Here is a 19,074-nt window from a genome sequence, read left to right as displayed (position 1 = left end):
ATGTCAGAGGGGCTGACTCAGTCCTGGGTTCTCTGGTTTGCTGCCTCTGGGCCACATGCTGTGGCCTTCGAGGTAGAGGACGGCCGTCCTCCTCAGGTTGCGTCCTGAGCCCTGGGGTTCTTGAGGGGGTGTGGACGCAGGCTTCCCATGGAATGTTCCGGAGCCCCAGCCCTTGAGCTGGTCCTCTCTATTTGTTTGCGGCTGCAGGACTATATTTATTCTGCAAACCCCAACTGGGGTCATGTGGCCTGAGAGGATTATATGAATCCCTCCAAGTGGGAGGCTTGGTTGAAATTTCTGAACTACTTTGATTTACGGGGACGGGAAAATGACAGGATACTGGAGAGCGTAAGGCCTGTGGTTGTCAGAGTTGTGGGGACTGCTGCATGCAGTGTGCCAGGCCTGGGACGCAGCTCCTGTGGGTGGACATCTCGGCACCCAGGCCTCACAGGCGAGCTGCTGGAGATAAGGCGGGCGGGCTCAGACACACGGGCTGGGGGTGGGTCTCTGGAGCAGGGCTCCTTCAGTCTGGATGCATCCACCCCTTTGGGTTTCTTTCCATGGGTTGTGGGTTTGGTGGTGGAAAGACCGAAAGCTAACTCGGAATCCCGAGGAGGCCACTTGTTGGTTAAATGCCTCTGGTTGGAGTCTCTGGGTGAGCCCTGGTTTTCACCAGGGATGATGAACCATCGCCGGTGTTTACTGAGGGAATCAGTCAGGAGTGACACCGGCGCCTAGCACAGCACCCGCCCATGGGCTGCTCCCGGAGCCTTGGTTCCATTTTTACTGGAAAAAAACAGCTAGAAACCAACTGGGCTTGAAAAATTCTGACTCCTTGAACAAATAAGCCTTATCCCTCTGAAAACAAAATAGTGTGTGTAATGACCTACAGTAAATGTGTTTTATAAGCCAGTTAATCATAGTGGTTAAATATTTGTCCAAGACTGTAAGAAGTCAAATAAGTAGGTCCTAAGACGGGTAGGAAGAAAGGAATCATATTCATTACTAAGTTCAGAAAACCTAATGTGCAGGACACAGGGACACACAGTGGGCGAAGCGTTGGGAAGAGGCCCCGGTGGACACCCTTAGACACACACCCAAGGTGGTTAAGACCTGGACTTGCTTTCACTGTGTGTGCACGTGCGTGCGTGCGTGTGTACGTGCGTGCGTGCGTGTGTGTATGTGTGTGTGTGTGGGTGTCTGGATCTGTGACTGGTCTCAGAGGCTCAGCTGACCCCAGATCCCTGGGCAGAGTCTGGAGGAGAATCAGCTCATTTTCTGAGATGTGGTCCATTTTCTAGGGCGCTGTGTCCAGGGTACCGTAGGTGGGGGCAGTGTTATACAACCATTTCCATGGCTGAAGGGCAGAGTGGGTGGGCTGACGTGGGGGTGACCCTGCTTGGCAAGGGGGTGGGCTCCCCCGCCCTCCTTGGGGCGGGGAGCAGGGGCGAGTGGTAGGTTAAGTGGTGGCAAGAGCTTTCCTAAGTTCCTCACTCCTCTTGTGGTCAATGTCTTCCATTTCCTGTAGTTTCTGCAAAGGGCATTGGGGACAGCTGGGTGTCAGGGCGGATGTGAGGAGACCCGGGACCTCCAAAACGGCCCGAGTGGACCCTCACTTTGGCTCACGTCTCGTCCCCCGCACTCACGTCCCGTCCACCTTCCCTGGTGCTTTTCCTACCTGGGAGATTTCAGTAAGGATGATCCCACGGTACTGTCTGCCCTGCCCCAGGGCCTCCATGTCAGCCAGGAATTCTTTCCTCTCCTGAATTTCCTTCACCACTGGACAGGGAGAGGGCCATCCGTGTACAGGACAACAGGGGCCCCCGCGCTCCTGGGAGGGATGGTGGGGCGGCAGGTTGCCTCTCTTGGGAACGGGAAGCAGTTCTGTGGTCTGTTTCTCACTCGATGGCCCTCAGGGATTCCCCCCTTCCCCTGCTCCCGGGGCTCTTCCACACACACTCCCCCTTCCCCTCCCCAGCATAACTGGCCCCTCAGGGACTCACGTTCTTCAAAGCGGTCCAGCTCAGGGGCTGGGTCCTCCTGTCGCACGGGAGGGGGCTTTCTTTTCCGTTCCTCTGGCTTCTTCCCGTTGGCAAAGATATTCTGGAGTCTTCGCTTCTCCTTCTCCAGATCCCCTGTTGGGCCCAGATGTGGCCTAGGTAAGGTGGGCAGGGCACCCCCAATTCCTGGAGCATGCTCACTCCAGGGTGCCTGGGAACATGGTAGGGCTTCTGCAAACCCAGCACCTCCTACCCTGGGCCGCCTCTGCACTGGTCAAGTCACAGTAGGCCGGAAGGTGTTGAAAGAACCCAGAAGAGAGCTTCATCAAATCCCACACTCTGGGCTTCCCTGGTGGCTCAGCGGTAAATGTGGTGGTTTAGTTGCTAAGTCGTGTCCGACTCTTGCGACCCTATGGACTATAGCCTGCCAGGCTCCTCTCTCCACGGGATTTTTCAGGCAAGAATACTGGAGTGGATTGCCATTTCCTTCTCCAGGGGATCTTCCCGACCCAGGAGTCGAACCCAGCACTCCTGCACTGCAGGCAGATTCTTAAATGCAGGAGCCATGGGGTTCTATCCCTGATCTGGGAAGCTCCCACGTGCCACGGAGCAACTAAGCCCGTGCATCACAGCTACTGAACCTGTGCTTCAGAGCCTGGGAGCCGCAACTCCTGAAGCCCAGGTGCTCCTCAGGAGAAGCCACCACAACGAGAAGCCTGCCCGCTGCTGCTAGAGACTAGCCGCTGCTTGCCTCCACTAGAGAAAAGCCAGCATGAAGACCCAGCACAGCCAAAAATAAATAAAATTATTAAAAAAAAAACAAAAAAACAAACCCACAGACTGCCTGGGTGCAGAGCAAGGCTAAGGAAACTCAATGACTGTGCAGTATAGCCCGGATGGGAGGCTGTATGGAGGGGCCAAGAGTCACATCAGGTGCCAAGTGGAAAGTGGGGGATGTAATTGCTCTCTGAAACAGGCTGGGGCACAGAGGAACCTGGGGTTCCAGGCCCAATATGAGCTTGAGAAGCAACAGCCGTGACACCTGACCTCCAAAGATTCATCAGAGGTGGGGGGAAACCAGTTAACTGTTAAAGAGAATTCTGGGAAAATGTATACAAAGTAACCAGCTAAATGGTTTCCCTCACACACTGAATGCCTCCAAGCTAACATGTGGGGAGGTTTGAGAGCACTGGTATAAACAGCCTGAGAATTTGATTAGCCAGCTACGCAGCACCCTGTGGGCTGTTTGTCTCCCTGCCCCTCTCAAGCCCTTCGGAGAGTAGAAGAGGGGCTGTGGTCGAGGCCCCTTACTTACGGGTGGCTTGAGGCTTGAACTGCTCCCGGCTGTAGGCCCCGTTGGCTTGGCACCTCCTGGCAGGCCGGAGGTGGGACCGGGCTGCCAGGATGGGAGGCAGGTAGATGGCTGAGCTTGGCTGCTTGGAAGGCAAGACCCTCTGGCTGGAAGTTGGGCTGCACTGCAGAGGGAGAGTGTCTCCTCCTGGGGAGGGGAGGGTCAGGGTCAGGGGGCCCACCTAAGTGGTCCCTACCTGTTAAAATAAGTCAAACGGTACGGAAGAGTCTTCCCATCTCCCCTCCATACCCTCCCCTCTACAATGAGTGGTGGTAACAATTTGGTGGTCTCAGCCCATTCTTTTTGATGCTTACATAATCCTGTTCAAAGATATATGGGCATGTATAAGATTCATTTTTCAAAGATTGGATCACACTGCATTCTATTCAGTAATAGACTAACAATCTTCCATGGGGTTGCAAGGAGTCAGACACAACTGAGCGACTGAACTGAATTAACAATCTACCATGAACATCTTTCCAAATCACTCCATTTATCTATAACGTCTTTATTCTTTTGGCCGTGCCACGCAGATCTTAGCTCCCTGACCAGGGATTGAAACTGCGCCCTCAGCAGTGAAAGCTCAGAGTCCTAACCACTGGACTGCCAGGGAGTGCCCTCCAACCTCTGTTTTGATTTGAATCCTGTCTACCTCCCGTCCCTTTCCAGCCTTCTCTGTCATCACCCAGCAGGGAGTATTGAGCATGCACTCTATGAGCCAGGCCCGGGACCCTGGGGGTAAAGAGGTCAGACGAAGCCCTGCCCTCACAGTACTTACATCCGGGGTTTAGATGATGATAACAGCGGTGATGCTGACAGTAAGGTTGCAGTACAGGGATGGGCCACAGGGTGTATCAGAGCAGGATTCACGGTTATAAATAGAGCAGCCAGGAAGGCCTCACCGACACAGTGACATTTGAGAAAAGACCCATAAGTGGTAAGAGGCCAGCCAAGGTGATATTTTAGGGAAGGGCATTCTAGGCAGGATGGGTCAAGTCCTGAGGTGGGAATGTGCCCAGAGCATCTGAGAACAGACAGGAGGCTGGGGTGCCAGGAATGGACTGAGCCAGGGGTGGGGTGGCGTGGGAGTAGAGGTGAGAGGTCAGGGAGGGCAAGAGACGGGCAGGGCCTCATAGGCCTCTGGAAAGACTGGCTTTTACTGTGTGTGAGGTGGGAAGCCATTGAGGGTTCTGAGCAGAGGAGTCACTCCTTTAGCTGCCATTGAAAATACAGCGTTGGGAATTTCCTGGTGGTCCCTGCTTCCACTGCAGGGACCACAGGTTTGATCCCTGGTCTAGGAACTAAGATCCCTCAAGATGCGCAAGCAAAAAAAAACAAAGAAGATAAAAAAAGAAAATACACAGTTGGGGGTCAAGGGCTTCCCAGGTGGTGCTAGTGGTAAAGAACCTGCCTGCCAATGCAGGAGACATAAATGACACGGGTTTGATCCCTGGGCCTGGAAGATACCCTGGAGGAGAGTATGGCTACCCACTCCAGTATTCTTGCCTGGAGAATCCCATGGCCAGAGGAGCCTGGCAGGCTACAGTCCATGGTGTCACAAAAAGTCAGACAAGATTGAAGTGACTGAGCACGCACACACCGGGATCAAGGGCAGAAATAATCACAGTCAGGATATGGTTTGAAGGTCAAGCAGACAGGACTGCTGGTGGGTTGGATGTGGGGTCTCGGAGAAAGGGAAAGAGGGGACAGGATGACTCCGATGTGTCTGCCCAGACGACCCGAAGGATGGAGCTGCCATTGTGTCCCACTGCCTTTCCTTTCTCATGCCCTCTATCTAGGGCCAACCATGGTTTTTCTCTCTCTTCTCTGAAGAGATGCTATGCTTTCCAGAATGTTCCTCATACTCTGTCTGCTATTTCTACCTGTCCAATGCCAAATGCCACCTTTTCTTTTGGCTCAGTCTCAGCAAATAATTAGAGCCCAAGCAATTCTGGGAGTTCAGGTGAAGGAGAGGAATTTGTGGCTTGCAAAAGAATTTAAACTAAGCCTCAAACAAACAAGTAGGACTTGGTTAAGAAGAGAGAAGAGAGGGGAATCTAGGAGAAGAAAGTACACTCAATACCAATGCTTGGAGGCAATATTTTAAAGAGAAAATGTCTAAGGAGAAAAAAACTGCCAGGCAAACTGGTGACTTGTGTTGACCTAACCACTAATCCAATTAGTTTGTCAATAAATATTGAACACCTCGGAGTCAAGGACTTCCCTGGTGGCTCAGATGGTAAGGGGTCTGCTTACAACACAGGAGACCCGGGTTCAATCCCTGGGTCAGGAAGATCTCCTGGAGAAGGAAATGGCAACCCACTCCAGTACTCTTGCCTGGAAAATCCCATGGATGGAGGAGCCCGATAGGCTACAGTCCATGGGGTCGCAAAGAGTCGGACACAACTGAGCGGCTTCACTTTCACTAGGAGTCAAGGTACAGTGGTGAACAAGGCAGGCTCAATCCTTGGTCTCCAGGTATTTACTTTTAATGGAATTCCTAGCACATTCTCTTTATTGTCATGTTGGAAGGAAGGAAGGAAGGGTTAGCTGCTCAGTCGTGTCTGACTCTTTGGGACCCATGGACTTAGCCCACCAGGCTCCTCTGTCCATGGGATTCTCCAGGCAAGAGTACTGGAGTGGGTTGCCATTCCCTTCTCTAGGGGATCTGTAGGGGACATCAAATGATTAGTAGATGACTTGAGTATGGAGACTGAGTTATGTGACTCAGCTGTGTTGTGGTGTTAGGCTCTGGCAGCCTGAGTTGTCCTTGTCCACAAAGAGGAAGGAGATCTGACTTCTGAACTGACCTGATGGAGCCTCCCTCCCCCAGCCAGTGCTGGGCAGTCAGTCTTTGTCTCTCTGACTCTCCCATCCCAGTTTCTGTGGTTGACCAGATGCCTCCTGATAGGCACCTTCTTTCCTGAAAGGCAATAGCTATTGGTAGATTTGAGTGAAACCTGGCAGGCTTGAACCTTCTGGTATCCTCTTAAAGGTAACTTTACAGATGTCTGTTCTGATCCCCTAAAAGCTGATTCAGTTAAATCTCAGAAAGCAAGGTTGTTTTCAAGATCTTAGAAGGTACAAGCTGAGCCACCAGAGAAGCCCAAGCATACTGGAATGGGTAGCCTATCCCTTCTCCAGGAGATCTTTCGAACCCTGGAATTGAACTGGGATCTCCTGCAATTGCAGGTAGACTCTTTACCAGCTGAGCTATCGGGGGAGCACTCTAATGTGCATAGTACTATTCAAATATCTGACTCTATTTCTTCCACAATTAGCAGTTTCCCTAAACTGTAAGTTTTTGAGGGTAAAATAAAAAGATACATAAAACCCCATTTTGTAACAAGAGGCCAGATCAAGTGATTAGAGTTAAATCATATTCAATGCTTCAGGTTAAATAATTGTACTTGCAAAAATAAAAGTAAAAATGGTTTAATAAAAGATTGTTTTGTTTGTTAAAAAAAAAAGATCTTAGAGGGCACCTTGTTATCATGCCCATGTACATTCAGTTTTTTGTTTTCCTTAAAAATAAATAATATAGTGTGTGGTCAGAGGTGAAGTGTGGAAAGGTTTTGCATAGTTTTTCTATGTTGGAAGCCTGCCATTAATCGCGTTTCTGCCAGCTAAGCTATGAATGAATAAAACCATGCATGAGACACACACAGGCCTCTCATCTGGAGTGCTCATATGGTATGTGTGTAAGAGGGTGGGAGAGATTGCAGACTTGACAGCGTTTGGACTGTCTGACTGGGCTGGAAGTCTCAAATGGGCTGGTGCCCTACTGGGAAGGCCGGCTAGAGCCGGACTGCAGGAGCGGCTCATGGGCTGGGACCCTTGTCTTGGGAAGAAGCAAAGACCAAGACCCTGCAAGGTCAATTCCCCAAGAGCAAGGGTCAGAAATACTATTCAAATTTTGTTTTTGTGTGTGTGTGTGTGTGTGTGTGTGTTTAAAATTAGGTCCCCTACTCCTCAACATGGAGAAAGCATTAAAATGTGACCCAGAATTCCTTTCCCCTGGAAACCTCTCTGGTCAGCCTCTTACGTTTAATGGTGTCCATGATGTGGCGCTGTTGGAAGTTAGTCAGTTTGGATTCCTTCATCATCACTGCAAGACAAAGCACTTCAGTGAGGCTTCCTGGGCTGCAAGCAGATGCCTTCATCTCACCCCACTGAAATTTAATATTGTATCACCTCCTGCTCCCATTCTGGCTACCTGAGTACTTGGCTTGTGGGATTTGAGTTCCTTAAACAGGGATTGAACCTGGGTCTCCCGGCACTAAAAATACTGAGTCCTAACCACTGGACCACTAGGGAATTCCCTTCCTTTTTTACATTTTTTTCCCCTATACTACTCATCACCATCTAAGTTCTATATACCTTACTTATTATTTGTTACTTTCCTACTAGAATATTAGCTCCAAGGGAACAAGAATTTTTCCTTATTTCTTTTCTTTATTGCTGTTTTTTCAGCACCTGGGACAATGTCTCAAGCACACAGTGGGCTTTAAAATTTTTTTTGTTGAGTGAATGAGTGAATGAACAAGTATTCATTAAGCTTGTGCCAGGGACTGGAGCTACAAATGTGAGCCAAAACAGGCATCATGCCCTGATGGAGTTCATGAACTGAATGTTAATTCAACGTTAATTCAATGGAACACACTAGGTATCTGATTACAGGTTGCACTAAGCCCAGTGAAGGAAAAGGTATTTGGTAGTGTCCAGACACATAACAGTTGGTTCCACTGTGGTGATGATGGGTGGAGAGGAAATAAGTCTTCCCTGGGGAAACTGAAAGTGTGATCTAAGGGGTTCATGGGAGTTAACCACTCTGAAATTCTTAGTTCTTTGACTTTGAGTCACTTCCAAGTTGTAGGACCCAGACCCCTGAACCGTTCTGAACTCCAGGCTTCTTATCTGTAAACTGAAAATACAATTACTAAGCCATAAGTAATGTAGGGGAGAACTGAGAAACAGAGGGTAACTGTGACCACCGCTCTTCTTGTGCCCTTTGATGCACTGACCTCTGAGCAGCTCGCAGGTCCCTGGGGTGTAAGTAGTCGGCTTGGGACAGCGCCAGAACCCTGTTCCTTTAGTCACCGTCTCCACACTCTCCTGGGAAGCCATGGGAGGGCTCTGAAGAGGGAAAAACCCAACGAAACATTCCCTGTCTCCCAGATCCAATCTCTTCTCACACCCTCAACACCACCCAAAGTTTGGGAGCAGGTGTCGGGTCGCAAAAGAATCGTGATGCCGCCTGTCAACATCGCGACAGTGCCCGATCCTTCCACCTTGAACAGATCCACTGGCAGATATACACACGCGAACAGAGACCTCATCCTGACCTGGCGCCTGTGGCAGGGAAGCCCCCTCGGGAGGAAAGGGGCGTGAGGGTAGCCGTGCCCAAACGGGAAACCTCACCCTAAAGTAAGACCCGGGCTGGGTGGCCTCTCTCCCCACAGAGAGCGGCGGCTGGGCTCCGGAGATCGTAATCAAGGCTCTGAAGCAGCAGCCGCGCCTGGGCCCTCGCAGAAATACTTTTGAGATCTCAGCCACTAGAGCCTGCAGCTAGCGGCTCCGGCTACCATGGTAACGCAGACAAACCGCACCGCGCATGTGCACATTTCTCGCCCCGCCTGCCTCCCGGAAGTGATTACCTCTAGGTCACGGCGCAGGCGTAGAGTACGCTTGGCAGCGCGCGAGGCGGAGGTACGCTGTTTGCCGGTTTCCGCGCGGGTCTGGGTCGCGGAACCCGGTGGCTGCTGCGCGGGCGTCATGTCAGACAACGAGGACAAGTGAGTGAGGGAGCTAAGTGACTTTTGCGAAGACTCAGAAGGGGCGGATGAAGCGGGAGCCAGGGTCGAAGGAAGTTGAGCCAGGGGTTGAGGGGACTGGGGGTGCTGAGGGGGCCCGTAGAGCCGGAGAAGGGAAAGGCTGGGAACTGGGAGCATAGACCCGGCCAGAGGCTGGGTGCGGAAAAGGCCCCGGCTTGAGGGTCCAGAGAGGATCAGTGAAAAAAGTACCTTTCAGCAAACTTCCACTGAGTCGGGCTCTATGTCAGTACCAAATGTTGAGATGTATTAGGTATAGTTTGTGCTCTTCAGCTGGGGTTTCTTTCTAGAAGAGGCCCATAGTTAAGATGAGGACGTCAGATGACTGACTTATTGGATGATTCACTGGTTAGGTGGATATTTATTGAGAGCCTCCTACGTATCACATGAGACTCAGATCTCCGCCCACTTTGATTCTAGTAAGTGATGCTCTAACTAACGGGCTTCTTACACTTGTGCAGTTTTGATGGAGACGACTTTGATGACGTGGAGGAGGATGAAGGGCTCGATGACTTGGAGAATGCCGAGGAGGTCAGTACTGAGCCTTGGGCTCCCCTCTCTGCAGCCCAAGCTGCCAGATAGCCCCGCCGGTGATGGCCGATTGCATGCCTCTGCCTCCGGTTTGTGGTCAGGGTACTGCCAGTTCGAATGAGGAGAGATTTAGTCCTGGGTAGTGGAGGAGTCCTACAGGGTTGGCCCAAAGGCTTTTGTCCTCTTGGACCACAGAGCATGGCTTCTGGGGCAGTTAGTTGACTCAGAGTTGAAATAGCTCCTTCATTCGTTGTGCAGACATGTGCTTAATGTTTATTATGTACCAGGAGCTCAGCAGGGTGAGGCTAAATAAAGAGCAAGGGGGAGAGTGACCTGGGATAAGGCTGGAGAGGTGAGGGCCAAGATCAGGCAAGATTTTGTAGCCTAGGGGTAGCAGGAAGCTGCTGACAAGTTTTGGGGAGCTGGGGAGTGGCATGATCCAGTGAGGAATGAGTTGGGAGGAGCAAGAGTCAAAGAAAGCCCAATTAGGGTGCAATCCAGGTGACATCTGTAGCTTGCACTTGGGTGCTGGTAGTGTCTGTGATGAGAAAACAGATTCGAGAGATTTTGGTGGATTGGATGTGGGGCTGAGAAAGTGGGACATGACAGGAATGACTCCCGTGTTTCTGGCTTGAGCAGCTTGGTGGATGAGTTACTGGTGTCATAGATAAAATAGGGTTTTCTGTGCTGTATGACTGGTGGAGAAAGAAGTGCTTTGTGTCTTCTGGAGAGAGGGGTCCCTTGATTGTTTTTTAGGTTGGTAAGGTGAAGGCCCTCTTTTGTTTGGGTTTTCCTGTCTGCCTGGCACTCTGAGGTTACCTGTTCACTGAGTCAGAAACCTTCTTCTCTATCCTTCTGATCCCTTTCCATCTCCTGTTGATTCTGCCTCCTCCATGTAATTCAGTCCTGTTCCCGTTTCTCTATTCCTAGTGCCTCAGCCTGGTTTAGATCCTCATTGGTTTTCACCTGCATTACTGCAGAAACTTGTTACCGGTTTTCCTGCCTTGAGTCTGCTGTTTACTTTTCTGCTGCCAGAGTTGACTTTTTCTCCTACCCACATGATTGGTTACTATTGGTCTTCCTCAGTGTTCTCTCTGCTTCGGCCCTTACCCTCTACAAAATATTCTCAACAGGGTATCCAGAGTGATCCTTTTAAATCTTCAGTCACTCTATCTCTCCTCTGCTCAGAACCTGTATCTGGTCGCTTCTCATCTCATTCTGAATAAAAGCCAAAAACATGCATAACGTCCTCCATGATCCGACCACTTGCTCCCTCTGTGACCTTCTCTCTTCTCGGTGTCCCTGACATGCCAGGGAAGTTCCAGCTCAGGACCTTTGACTGTGCTGTCCCCTCTTCCTTTTCCCTTAGATATGCACACAATCTGCTCCTCAGCCTCCTTCAGGTCTGTGTTAAATATCACCTCAGTGAGGCCTTCTCTGACCATTCTATCTCAAATCACTGCATTTGCCCCTTCCTCCAACATCAACACTCGGACACTCTCTGTCTTTTCTTTCTGTTTTTATACTGCACATTTTACTACTGATTTAATTTATTGTTAATCTCACTGTATTCCTGGGTCAGGAAGATCCGCTGGAGAATGGATAGGCTACCCACTCCAGTATTCTTGGTCTTTCCTGGTGGCTCAGTTGGTAAAGAATCCACCTGCAATGCAGGAGACCTGCCTGGGTTCGATCCCTGGTTTGGGAAGATCCCCTGGAGAATGAAACGGCTGCCCATTCCAGTATTCTGGCCTGGAGAATTCCACGGACTGTATAGTCCATGGGGGCTCACAAGGAGTTGGACACCATTGAGCGACTTTCACTTTCACTGTATTATATAGTAAAGCTCTATGGGAGAAAGAACTTTTATCTGTCTTAACTGCTCTGTGTCAAGCACTTAGAATGCTATTTGACATATAGTAAGCATTCAGTAAATATTTGTTGACTTAATTTTATATTACAGAATTTATTCTCCTGTCTATAACCCTGTCTGCACCTTTTGTGCTAATCATACCCCACAATTAGGCGTCCAGGCTGAGTACGTTCTCTCCCTCCCGTGTCTTTGCACATATGCAGTTCAGCCTGCCTGGAATGCCCTGTCTTCCCTTCCTTGTTGGCTTGGCAGCTCATACTCACCCTTCTAGACTAGCCAAGGTCTCATCTCTGGACTGTGTTCCTAACCCAGGGTGAGGTAGATGTCCCTCACTTTCTTGTGTAGTTTGTGGCACGCTGGCACACTTTCATAGCACTTCGTGTTCTGTTTACTCTTGTCTTCTTGCCGGACTGTGAATTCTTTGAGAGCAGAAACTCTTTCCGTCTCAGCACCTTTATCATGTCTGGCACATGACAGATGCCTAATAAGTGATTACTAAATATATACATACTTAAAGATGGGGTGCTTGTTCCTCTTCCTGCTTCGGGTAAGGTTGTCTGTGCTCAAGGACTTCTTTGTATGGGGCCAACTCTTCCTTCTGGATGAGGCGGCTGGCTTTGGACTCCTGATCACGATTCCTCTTTCACTAGCTCTGAGACTTTGGCCAAGTTGGCTGACTGTCCAACCCTCTAAAATGAGCATTATAATCCCCACTTCATAAGGTTTTTGTGAGGATTGAGTGAGGTGTTACTAAGGCAGTTGCATGGTCACTGGCATGTAGCAAGCAGTAGTGTGGAGGTGCTTACAATCACTGTTGTCGTCATCTTGCCCCTCACCCCCAATAATGCATCCTGAGATTTTTCCCTCTTTTCTGCCTTGGTGTCCAGGAGGGCCAGGAGAACGTTGAGATTCTCCCTTCTGGAGAGCGACCGCAGGCCAACCAGAAACGAATCACCACACCATATATGACCAAGTATGAACGAGCCCGCGTGCTGGGCACCCGAGCCCTTCAGATTGCGTGAGTATGAGCTCCCTCACCATCTTGTCCTTTGATCAGGCCACAGGGAGCCTCCAAGCTGTTGGTAATGGCCCAGCCTGACAACAGACCCTTCCCTTTCTCACAGGCTAAACAAAGGTGGTGCTGCTCCTGTGTGCCAGGCACTGTGCTAGGCCCCTGTCCTCAGGGAGTTTGTGGTCCATTGGAGGAACAGGACATAAGCAGTAGAAGAGTAACAGTAAGAATACAGAGTGTGATGACTGCCTGTCAGGTGGGGAAGTGAAAATAAATAAGATCAGACCCAGACCCTTGTAGGCTCGTTAGTTGCGGGTGCTGCAGCAGCTTTCACTGGGCTTAAGGTGGTTCTTGACTCGAGTAGACTGGGGCCAGCCCAGAGGAGTGAGAGAGCCCTCCACGTCGAGGCCGCGCTGGGAACGTGGAAGCACAGAGCAGTGGTTGGGGGTGTGGGGGTTTGAAATTAGCAACCCTTCCTTTCTCTCCCAAGTTGGGAACTTGTTGAAGAACAACATGATTCAGGAGTGAGCCAGGAGACAAGTCAGGTCAGGTCAAAATGTGCGATGCCCGCATGTCTACCCGTCAGCCACAGGCATTGCAGGCGTCAGAGGCCGTGTCTGCGGGGGTGAGGGCCTTGTGCAGAGCAGACCCCAAAGCAGCCCCCAAGGGCAGGTGGCTTTGAGGAAGCAGGAGCTCTTGAAGAGGCTGGGCCACAGGTGCTGGCTTTCCCCGCCAGGCTCCCCTGTCAGATGAGCTCCTCCTCTGTTCTGGTCAGAGTTAAGTGGGAGGACACAGAGAGCAGATGTGTTACTATTGCTCTCGTGGCAGGTCCTCCCCAGGGAAACAGGAGGCTGAGGAGAGGAGCCCTGTCTCAGACTTCTTACCAGCTGCTGGGAGAAATGGTGGACACCTGGAGGAGGGGTGCTTCCAGAAGAGAGGAGTGGGAAACAGGCTCGAAAGAAAAGCTGGGGCCACGGAGTTGTGGGGCGATACGTATGCTAGGGGAGCGATGATGCTCAATCTGTGCGCCCCCACCTCCTGCCCAAGTTTTCAAACAGCACTGGGCTTTTATCTGTGGAGTGAAGGTGACCACTCGGTGGAGGGTTTTATTGGGGCGGGAAACCGTTGTTCTTCACTCGATTGGCAGCAGTTGGCCTCCTGCCAGCCTGGTTGCACCCCTTGCTGGTCTGGGTGAGTTGAGAGCCACACTCCGTATGGTGTTTTCAGTGTTGCTGGGGTCAGGACCCTCTAGGCTGCACCACAGGGATGGTCACTGCTGGCTACATTTGGCCATTTAAATTTAAGTTAAGTAAAACTAGATAGGAGCCCAGTGTTTCTGTCTCCTTAGTCACAGTTCATGTGCCCAGTAGCCCTTGTGGCTACTGTGATAGGTAAAACATTTAGAGGACGTTTCCATCCTTGCAGAGTGCGGGTTGGGTGGTATGAATATGAACATGAATATGTCTGCTGAACACGACGCAGCAAAAAGAATAATTCGTAAACTGTTTTTTAAGCAAATAGACTGTATGCAAGTTAAAGTCTTTCAGCATCAAATAAGATATTGTGCTTGTGCCTTTTGGAGATGTAAAGAGGATTAAAGACACAATTCGCTAATCCTCTGGATGTTTACTGACTGGTAGGGAAGAGGGACCTCTTCTAAATACCCAGAACCCAAGGCAGACGAGATTGATGCTTTAAAAGAGAAACAAAAAAGGAGAGAAGGGAATAAAGTGATGTCGTCTTGAAGGTATCCTAGGTGCCAGAAACAGCACTAGGAAAGTGGAGGCGGGCATGTGTGGTTTGTGGTGGAGGAATGGCAAGTAGCTTGGGGCACAAGACTGGAAAACATGTCACTGGTCCCTTGAGTGACATTTAGAAGATGGGCGTGCGTTTGGTGGACAGTCTGGAGCAGGCATTCCCTACAAGGCCCAGCATCCTGCTTTCCTTTGGAGGTAAGACTCTTGTCCAACATGCTGGGCTGGAGCACTCCTTCAGATTAAGAGCTCCATTGCTGTCTGGTGGTTTTCCAGCTGCTGTAAGCCCTTGGGCAATCAGGACTGGAGCTTGTCTTGAGTTATGGGCCTGCGATCCTGCACTTAGGAGTAGATGCTGAAACATGTTTTCTTGGGTATTTGTGGACGAAGTCTCACTCCAGCTCAGTAGCCCCATCTGGTGGCTGAATGGTTGCAACTCTGCTGTGCCTTGCTCAGCCGCTGAGTCGTGGCTGACTCTTTGAGACCCCTTGGCGGCTTCCCAAGGAAGGTTGCCACTTGGAACCCCTGGTGGAGACACTGAGGGCACACTCTCAGATTTCCTGTGCATGTAGTAGGGCTGGATGAATGACTATTCTTGAATTATTCATGTCTTGAAAGAAAGAAGGCATATGCATATCAGGGAAAGCATTTTGCCACATTCTTTAAAACATTAAATATTAGGGAAGTTTAAATAATTATTGAGAGAAGATATAGAAAAAGTTAAAAACTCAGTTTCTGCCCTTGGGGAATTTTCAGGCTTTGGGGAGTAACAGACATCAGAATATTTAGCAATAGAATTAGTAGATCGTTTATTGTAAACTGGTGGCTCTCAGACTGGCTGGTTATCCGAATCACCAGGGGAGCTTTGCTAATGTAGGTTCTCAGGCTCCTTCAGTAGAGAATTTATTCAGCGGGTCTGGGGGAGGACCTGGGAACCTGTATTTTTAGCATGCTCTCCTGGATGATCATCAGGTTTGGGGTCCATTAGTGTAAACTTGAGTTGGAATCAGTAAGGGTGACTTCCTAGAGGAGATGGGCCTGGAACTGGTCTGTCTGTTTTTAGACCCTCTGCTGTGGGCCAAGTGTTGCACTAGAATAGAACTTGGGGTCCTGGACCAGCAGGTCTCATTTGGAAAACTTCAGATGGGTAGTCACAGTTTAGTGACAGTGGTGTTGAAAGAAGTGTGTGTAAAATGAGTCAGGGCCCTGAGGCTTCAGCATGTGCTTTTCAGGGTGGAGACATCTGAGCCTCTCACAGGCCTATAAGGAGAGGAAGCACTCACGTGAGGATGCAGAAGGAAAACAACAGGGCCTGTCTAGGAAACTGTAGGGGTTTGGTGTGGCTGGAATGTGAGGTGAATGGAGGCAGGTAGCATGAGAAAGTACTGCAAAGGTAAGCGGGGGCCAGATGCGGTTCTGCCTGCCTGATGGCCATGGGGTCTCAAGGAAGAGAGGTAAGCAGGTGAGAGCCTGACCGCAGACCTTGTGTCAAGGCTGGAGGAGCAGGACCCTCGCAGGGGGTGTTGCCAAGACAGAGAAGGAAAATGAGGCGAGCTAGGCCCTGAGGCAGGGCTGGGGGTTGAGTCGGGTGGTCAGAGGGTGGGCTCTTGCACATGTGGGTCCTTTGTGTGGGATGTTCTGCTGTGGCCGTGGGCTCAGGAGTCTCATGGGCCCTGGGGAAGGTCCTTGGCCGGGGGAGTGGACGTGATGAATGTCACACGATCCACTAATGAAAGCACATGCTTGTCCCATTCACAGTACCTGGTTTCAGTTTGTGGATCACCAGGTTTCTAATGGGAGGTGTTAACAGCACAGTAGAGAGGAGTCTTCAGGGTTCAAATCTTGTTCTGCCACTCACTGGCTGTGTGACCTTGGGGAAATGACTGACCTCCCTGTGCCTCAGTAAAACAGAAGTAGCAGTAGCACTTACTGCTGCTGCTGCTAAGTCGCTTCAGTCGTGTCCGACTCTCTGCAACCCCGTGGACTGGAGCCTACCAGGCTCCTCTGTCCATGGGGTTTTCCAGTACTGGAGTGGGGTGCCATTGCCTTCTCCGGTAGTACAAATGAAATAATCTACATGTAGGGTGGAGAGCAGCTATGGCACTTAGTGAATCTTTGTTTATTAGCCAGTACTGTTTTAGCGTTCTTGTTGTGTAGGAGTGGCAGGGCTTTTTGTCTTCGTTTTCAAATGAGGATGCTGAGATTGGGAGAAAAATTCAGGGTCTTTCAGGCACAGTTGAAGCCTAGTCTACCAGCTGCCACTCAAGGGCCCTCGCTGTCAGCGCCCCTGAACCACTGCTCCGCACCTGCCACTTTTGGGAGGTGTCCCCTCTCGGTGCCCTCTCTAGGTGAGCTCTGGGGTGCTGATCTGCTCCTGTTTGTGAAACTCTCCCCAGCTTCATGCTGGGCCCTCTTCCTGTGTGTGTAATCTCCCCACACCTGTCCTTACACTCCAGGATGTGTGCCCCCGTGATGGTGGAGCTGGAGGGGGAGACAGATCCCTTACTGATCGCCATGAAGGAGCTCAAGTAAGTCACCCAGATCCTGGTTCATGGCTGCAGAGCCCTGGGGGGCATCCCTTGGGTGCTCTGCTGCACACCCTCCCCCACTTCCCTGCTGGGGATGTGTGGTCTTGTTCCTGTAGACCCTTAGTTTGGGAGTCAGCCCTTCAAGGGGGAGGAGGGGACAGGCAAAGGGGGAGGGGAGGACCCTGACGAGACATGGACCGTCCCTGTCTGTCCCAGTGTCCCTTTTCCTGCTGCAGTTGGCCTTACCAACATCCCTCTGCTTTCTGCCTCGCCCTTCAGCCGTGGGATGGCAGGCTCCTTGTAGATTTTGGTCCCACATTCAGAGAAATAGAGACTTTTTTTTTTTGGCTGAAAGTCCTTTGCTACAAAGTACATCCATGGTCTCAAGAGGATGCTCCTAAGGCTTCTCCTCCCTTGCCTTCTGCACCTGCTGTCCCTCTGCTGCAGAGCCGGGGTCACATCCTCACGTACCTCTATCTCTCCCTGGTCACAGGGCCCGGAAGATCCCCATCATCATTCGCCGATACCTGCCTGACGGGAGCTACGAAGACTGGGGTGTCGACGAGCTCATCATCACCGACTGAGCCGGAGTCAGCCTCCGGACTGGGCCTCTGCCCGTGGCTCGTCTCATAGTCTTTTTATAGTCTTTATATGTGTAAATAGTAAATTCTTCAACTTTCAACCCCCTCTGCCTCCTGCTGCTTGTGAGGCCCACCTCTGTCTTCACTGTTACTGCCCTGCTGCCTAGAGGCTGTGCCCATCCCAGTGGCCCTGGGACCATCAGCTCCTTAAGAAGCACCAGGGCCCTGACCCCCTGGGCTCCCCCACATGCCCCCCTCCATGTAGCAGTCCACCAGAGCAGAGGCTGCTGCAGGAGACACCTCGGCTGCCTTCCCAGCAGACAGACGAGCCTTTGTGCCCAGGGAACTGGTTGCCACGGAAACCCCCAATTTCCTTTCCAGTGGGGACTGGCTGCAGGGGCTTCTCCCTTCTCAGGAGTATCACAGAGCAGGTCTCATCAAGCCACCCATTGTTTTCCTAAGGACCTGCCTCGAGCCTCTTATCATGGGCTCGGATCCCCTTTCAGGAGCCAGTGCCCCCAGCAGGAAGCTTGGGGATGCAGTGATCTCCTGCCCTCCCCGAGAGAGCCCTACTGGGCAAGTCAGCAGCTGGAGCAAGGGCCGAACACCTGCCCATCCCAGCCGCACCACCCCTCCCATTCCCCACCTGTCAGACCACTCCCCATACGCCAGTCTGTTCTCCATGACCCACCCATCTGGTCTGCCACACCCATACCCTCTCCTTTCTCTTCTGTGTGGGGACCCTGATCCCTCCAGGGCCTTCAGTAGGATGGGTGCTGGGGTGATGGTGGGCAGGGCAGCAGGGCTTCTGGGTTCAAGGCGTGACATTAAATTCAGTTGATCACACTGGCTCCTCCCTCCCTTGGGGTTCGGGGGCAGACAACAAGGAGAGGATGTGTACTGACACCAATAGGGATGGGAAGGAAACCCATCTCCCTGAATATTCCAGCCTTGACCTTCAGTCTGCTGCCAGCCCCCACTTCCAGGAAGAGGAAGAGCCAGGCTTGCCTGACCTCTGCAAGTGGCGAGGCCCCTGGGGCGGGTGCACCCTGGACAGGGTGGAAGTGATGAGCGTCCCCAGGCACGGGAGGGGTGTTGGCTGCTCTGGAGAAGGGTTAATTCAGGGAGCAGTGGACTTCGCACCCCCTTCCACCCTCCTCCAAGCCTGTGGAATCCTTTAATCAAGTTGGGTGCTGAAATTTCAGCTCTGAAATGCCGCCTTTGTGCTGGCATCCAGGCGGCCGCCCCAGAGTGCGGGGGTCACTTTCTCGGCCCCGTTTCTCTAAATGGTCTCTTTGTTCCTGCTGGGCCGCTCAGTATCAGATGTGATTAAAGGGAGATGGGGCTGGGGTGGCAGAGGAGAGAGGGACTGGGGGAGGGAGGGGGTTAACCCTTAGGGGATAGGGTGTAGAGGAGAGATGGAGAAAGGGGTGTTTACCCTCCCACCTGCCCCCTCCATTCTCCCCCTTCACAGAGTCAGGCCCTCACTACTCAGCTGGCCCAGCCAGGGCACCATCTCCTCGACCCTCTCCAGATACACCTGTCCCTTCTCTGTTTACTGCGGAGCCACTACTTGACTGAGGCCCGAGCTCATCTGGAATCTCAGGTCTAAG

General features: G+C 51.5%; 2 protein-coding genes across 3 annotated transcripts; one reads left to right on the top strand and one right to left on the bottom strand.

Annotated features, from left to right (window-relative positions):
* Positions 1–731: 731 nt before the first annotated feature.
* On the bottom strand, positions 732–9,128 carry C22H22orf23 (chromosome 22 C22orf23 homolog). 2 transcript variants are annotated; one of them, XM_061124578.1, is made up of 7 exons: positions 9,009–9,128; positions 8,376–8,487; positions 7,397–7,459; positions 3,316–3,498; positions 2,004–2,135; positions 1,679–1,779; positions 732–1,531 (listed from the first exon to the last, which is right to left on the bottom strand). In XM_061124578.1, exons 1-7 carry the CDS (start codon positions 9,126–9,128, stop codon positions 1,460–1,462), a joined length of 783 nt encoding a protein of 260 aa, XP_060980561.1. In that variant the 3' UTR covers positions 732–1,459. The 2 variants fall into 2 exon arrangements, with proteins under 2 accessions (XP_060980561.1, XP_060980562.1); XM_061124579.1 differs by lacking the exon at positions 9,009–9,128 and adding an exon at positions 8,773–8,940 and having other exon boundaries at positions 737–1,531.
* POLR2F (RNA polymerase II, I and III subunit F) lies at positions 9,021–17,562 on the top strand. Its single transcript, XM_061124580.1, has 5 exons — positions 9,021–9,146; positions 9,644–9,713; positions 12,474–12,604; positions 16,809–16,880; positions 17,374–17,562. The coding sequence occupies exons 1-5, from the start codon at positions 9,127–9,129 to the stop codon at positions 17,462–17,464; spliced, it is 384 nt and encodes a 127-aa protein (XP_060980563.1). The 5' UTR covers positions 9,021–9,126; the 3' UTR covers positions 17,465–17,562.
* The last annotated feature ends 1,512 nt before the right edge of the window (positions 17,563–19,074 follow it).

Source organism: Dama dama, chromosome 22 (assembly GCF_033118175.1).
Source record: "Dama dama isolate Ldn47 chromosome 22, ASM3311817v1, whole genome shotgun sequence".
Lineage (NCBI taxonomy): Eukaryota > Metazoa > Chordata > Mammalia > Artiodactyla > Cervidae > Dama > Dama dama.
This window is presented reverse-complemented; position numbering and strand designations above follow the sequence as displayed.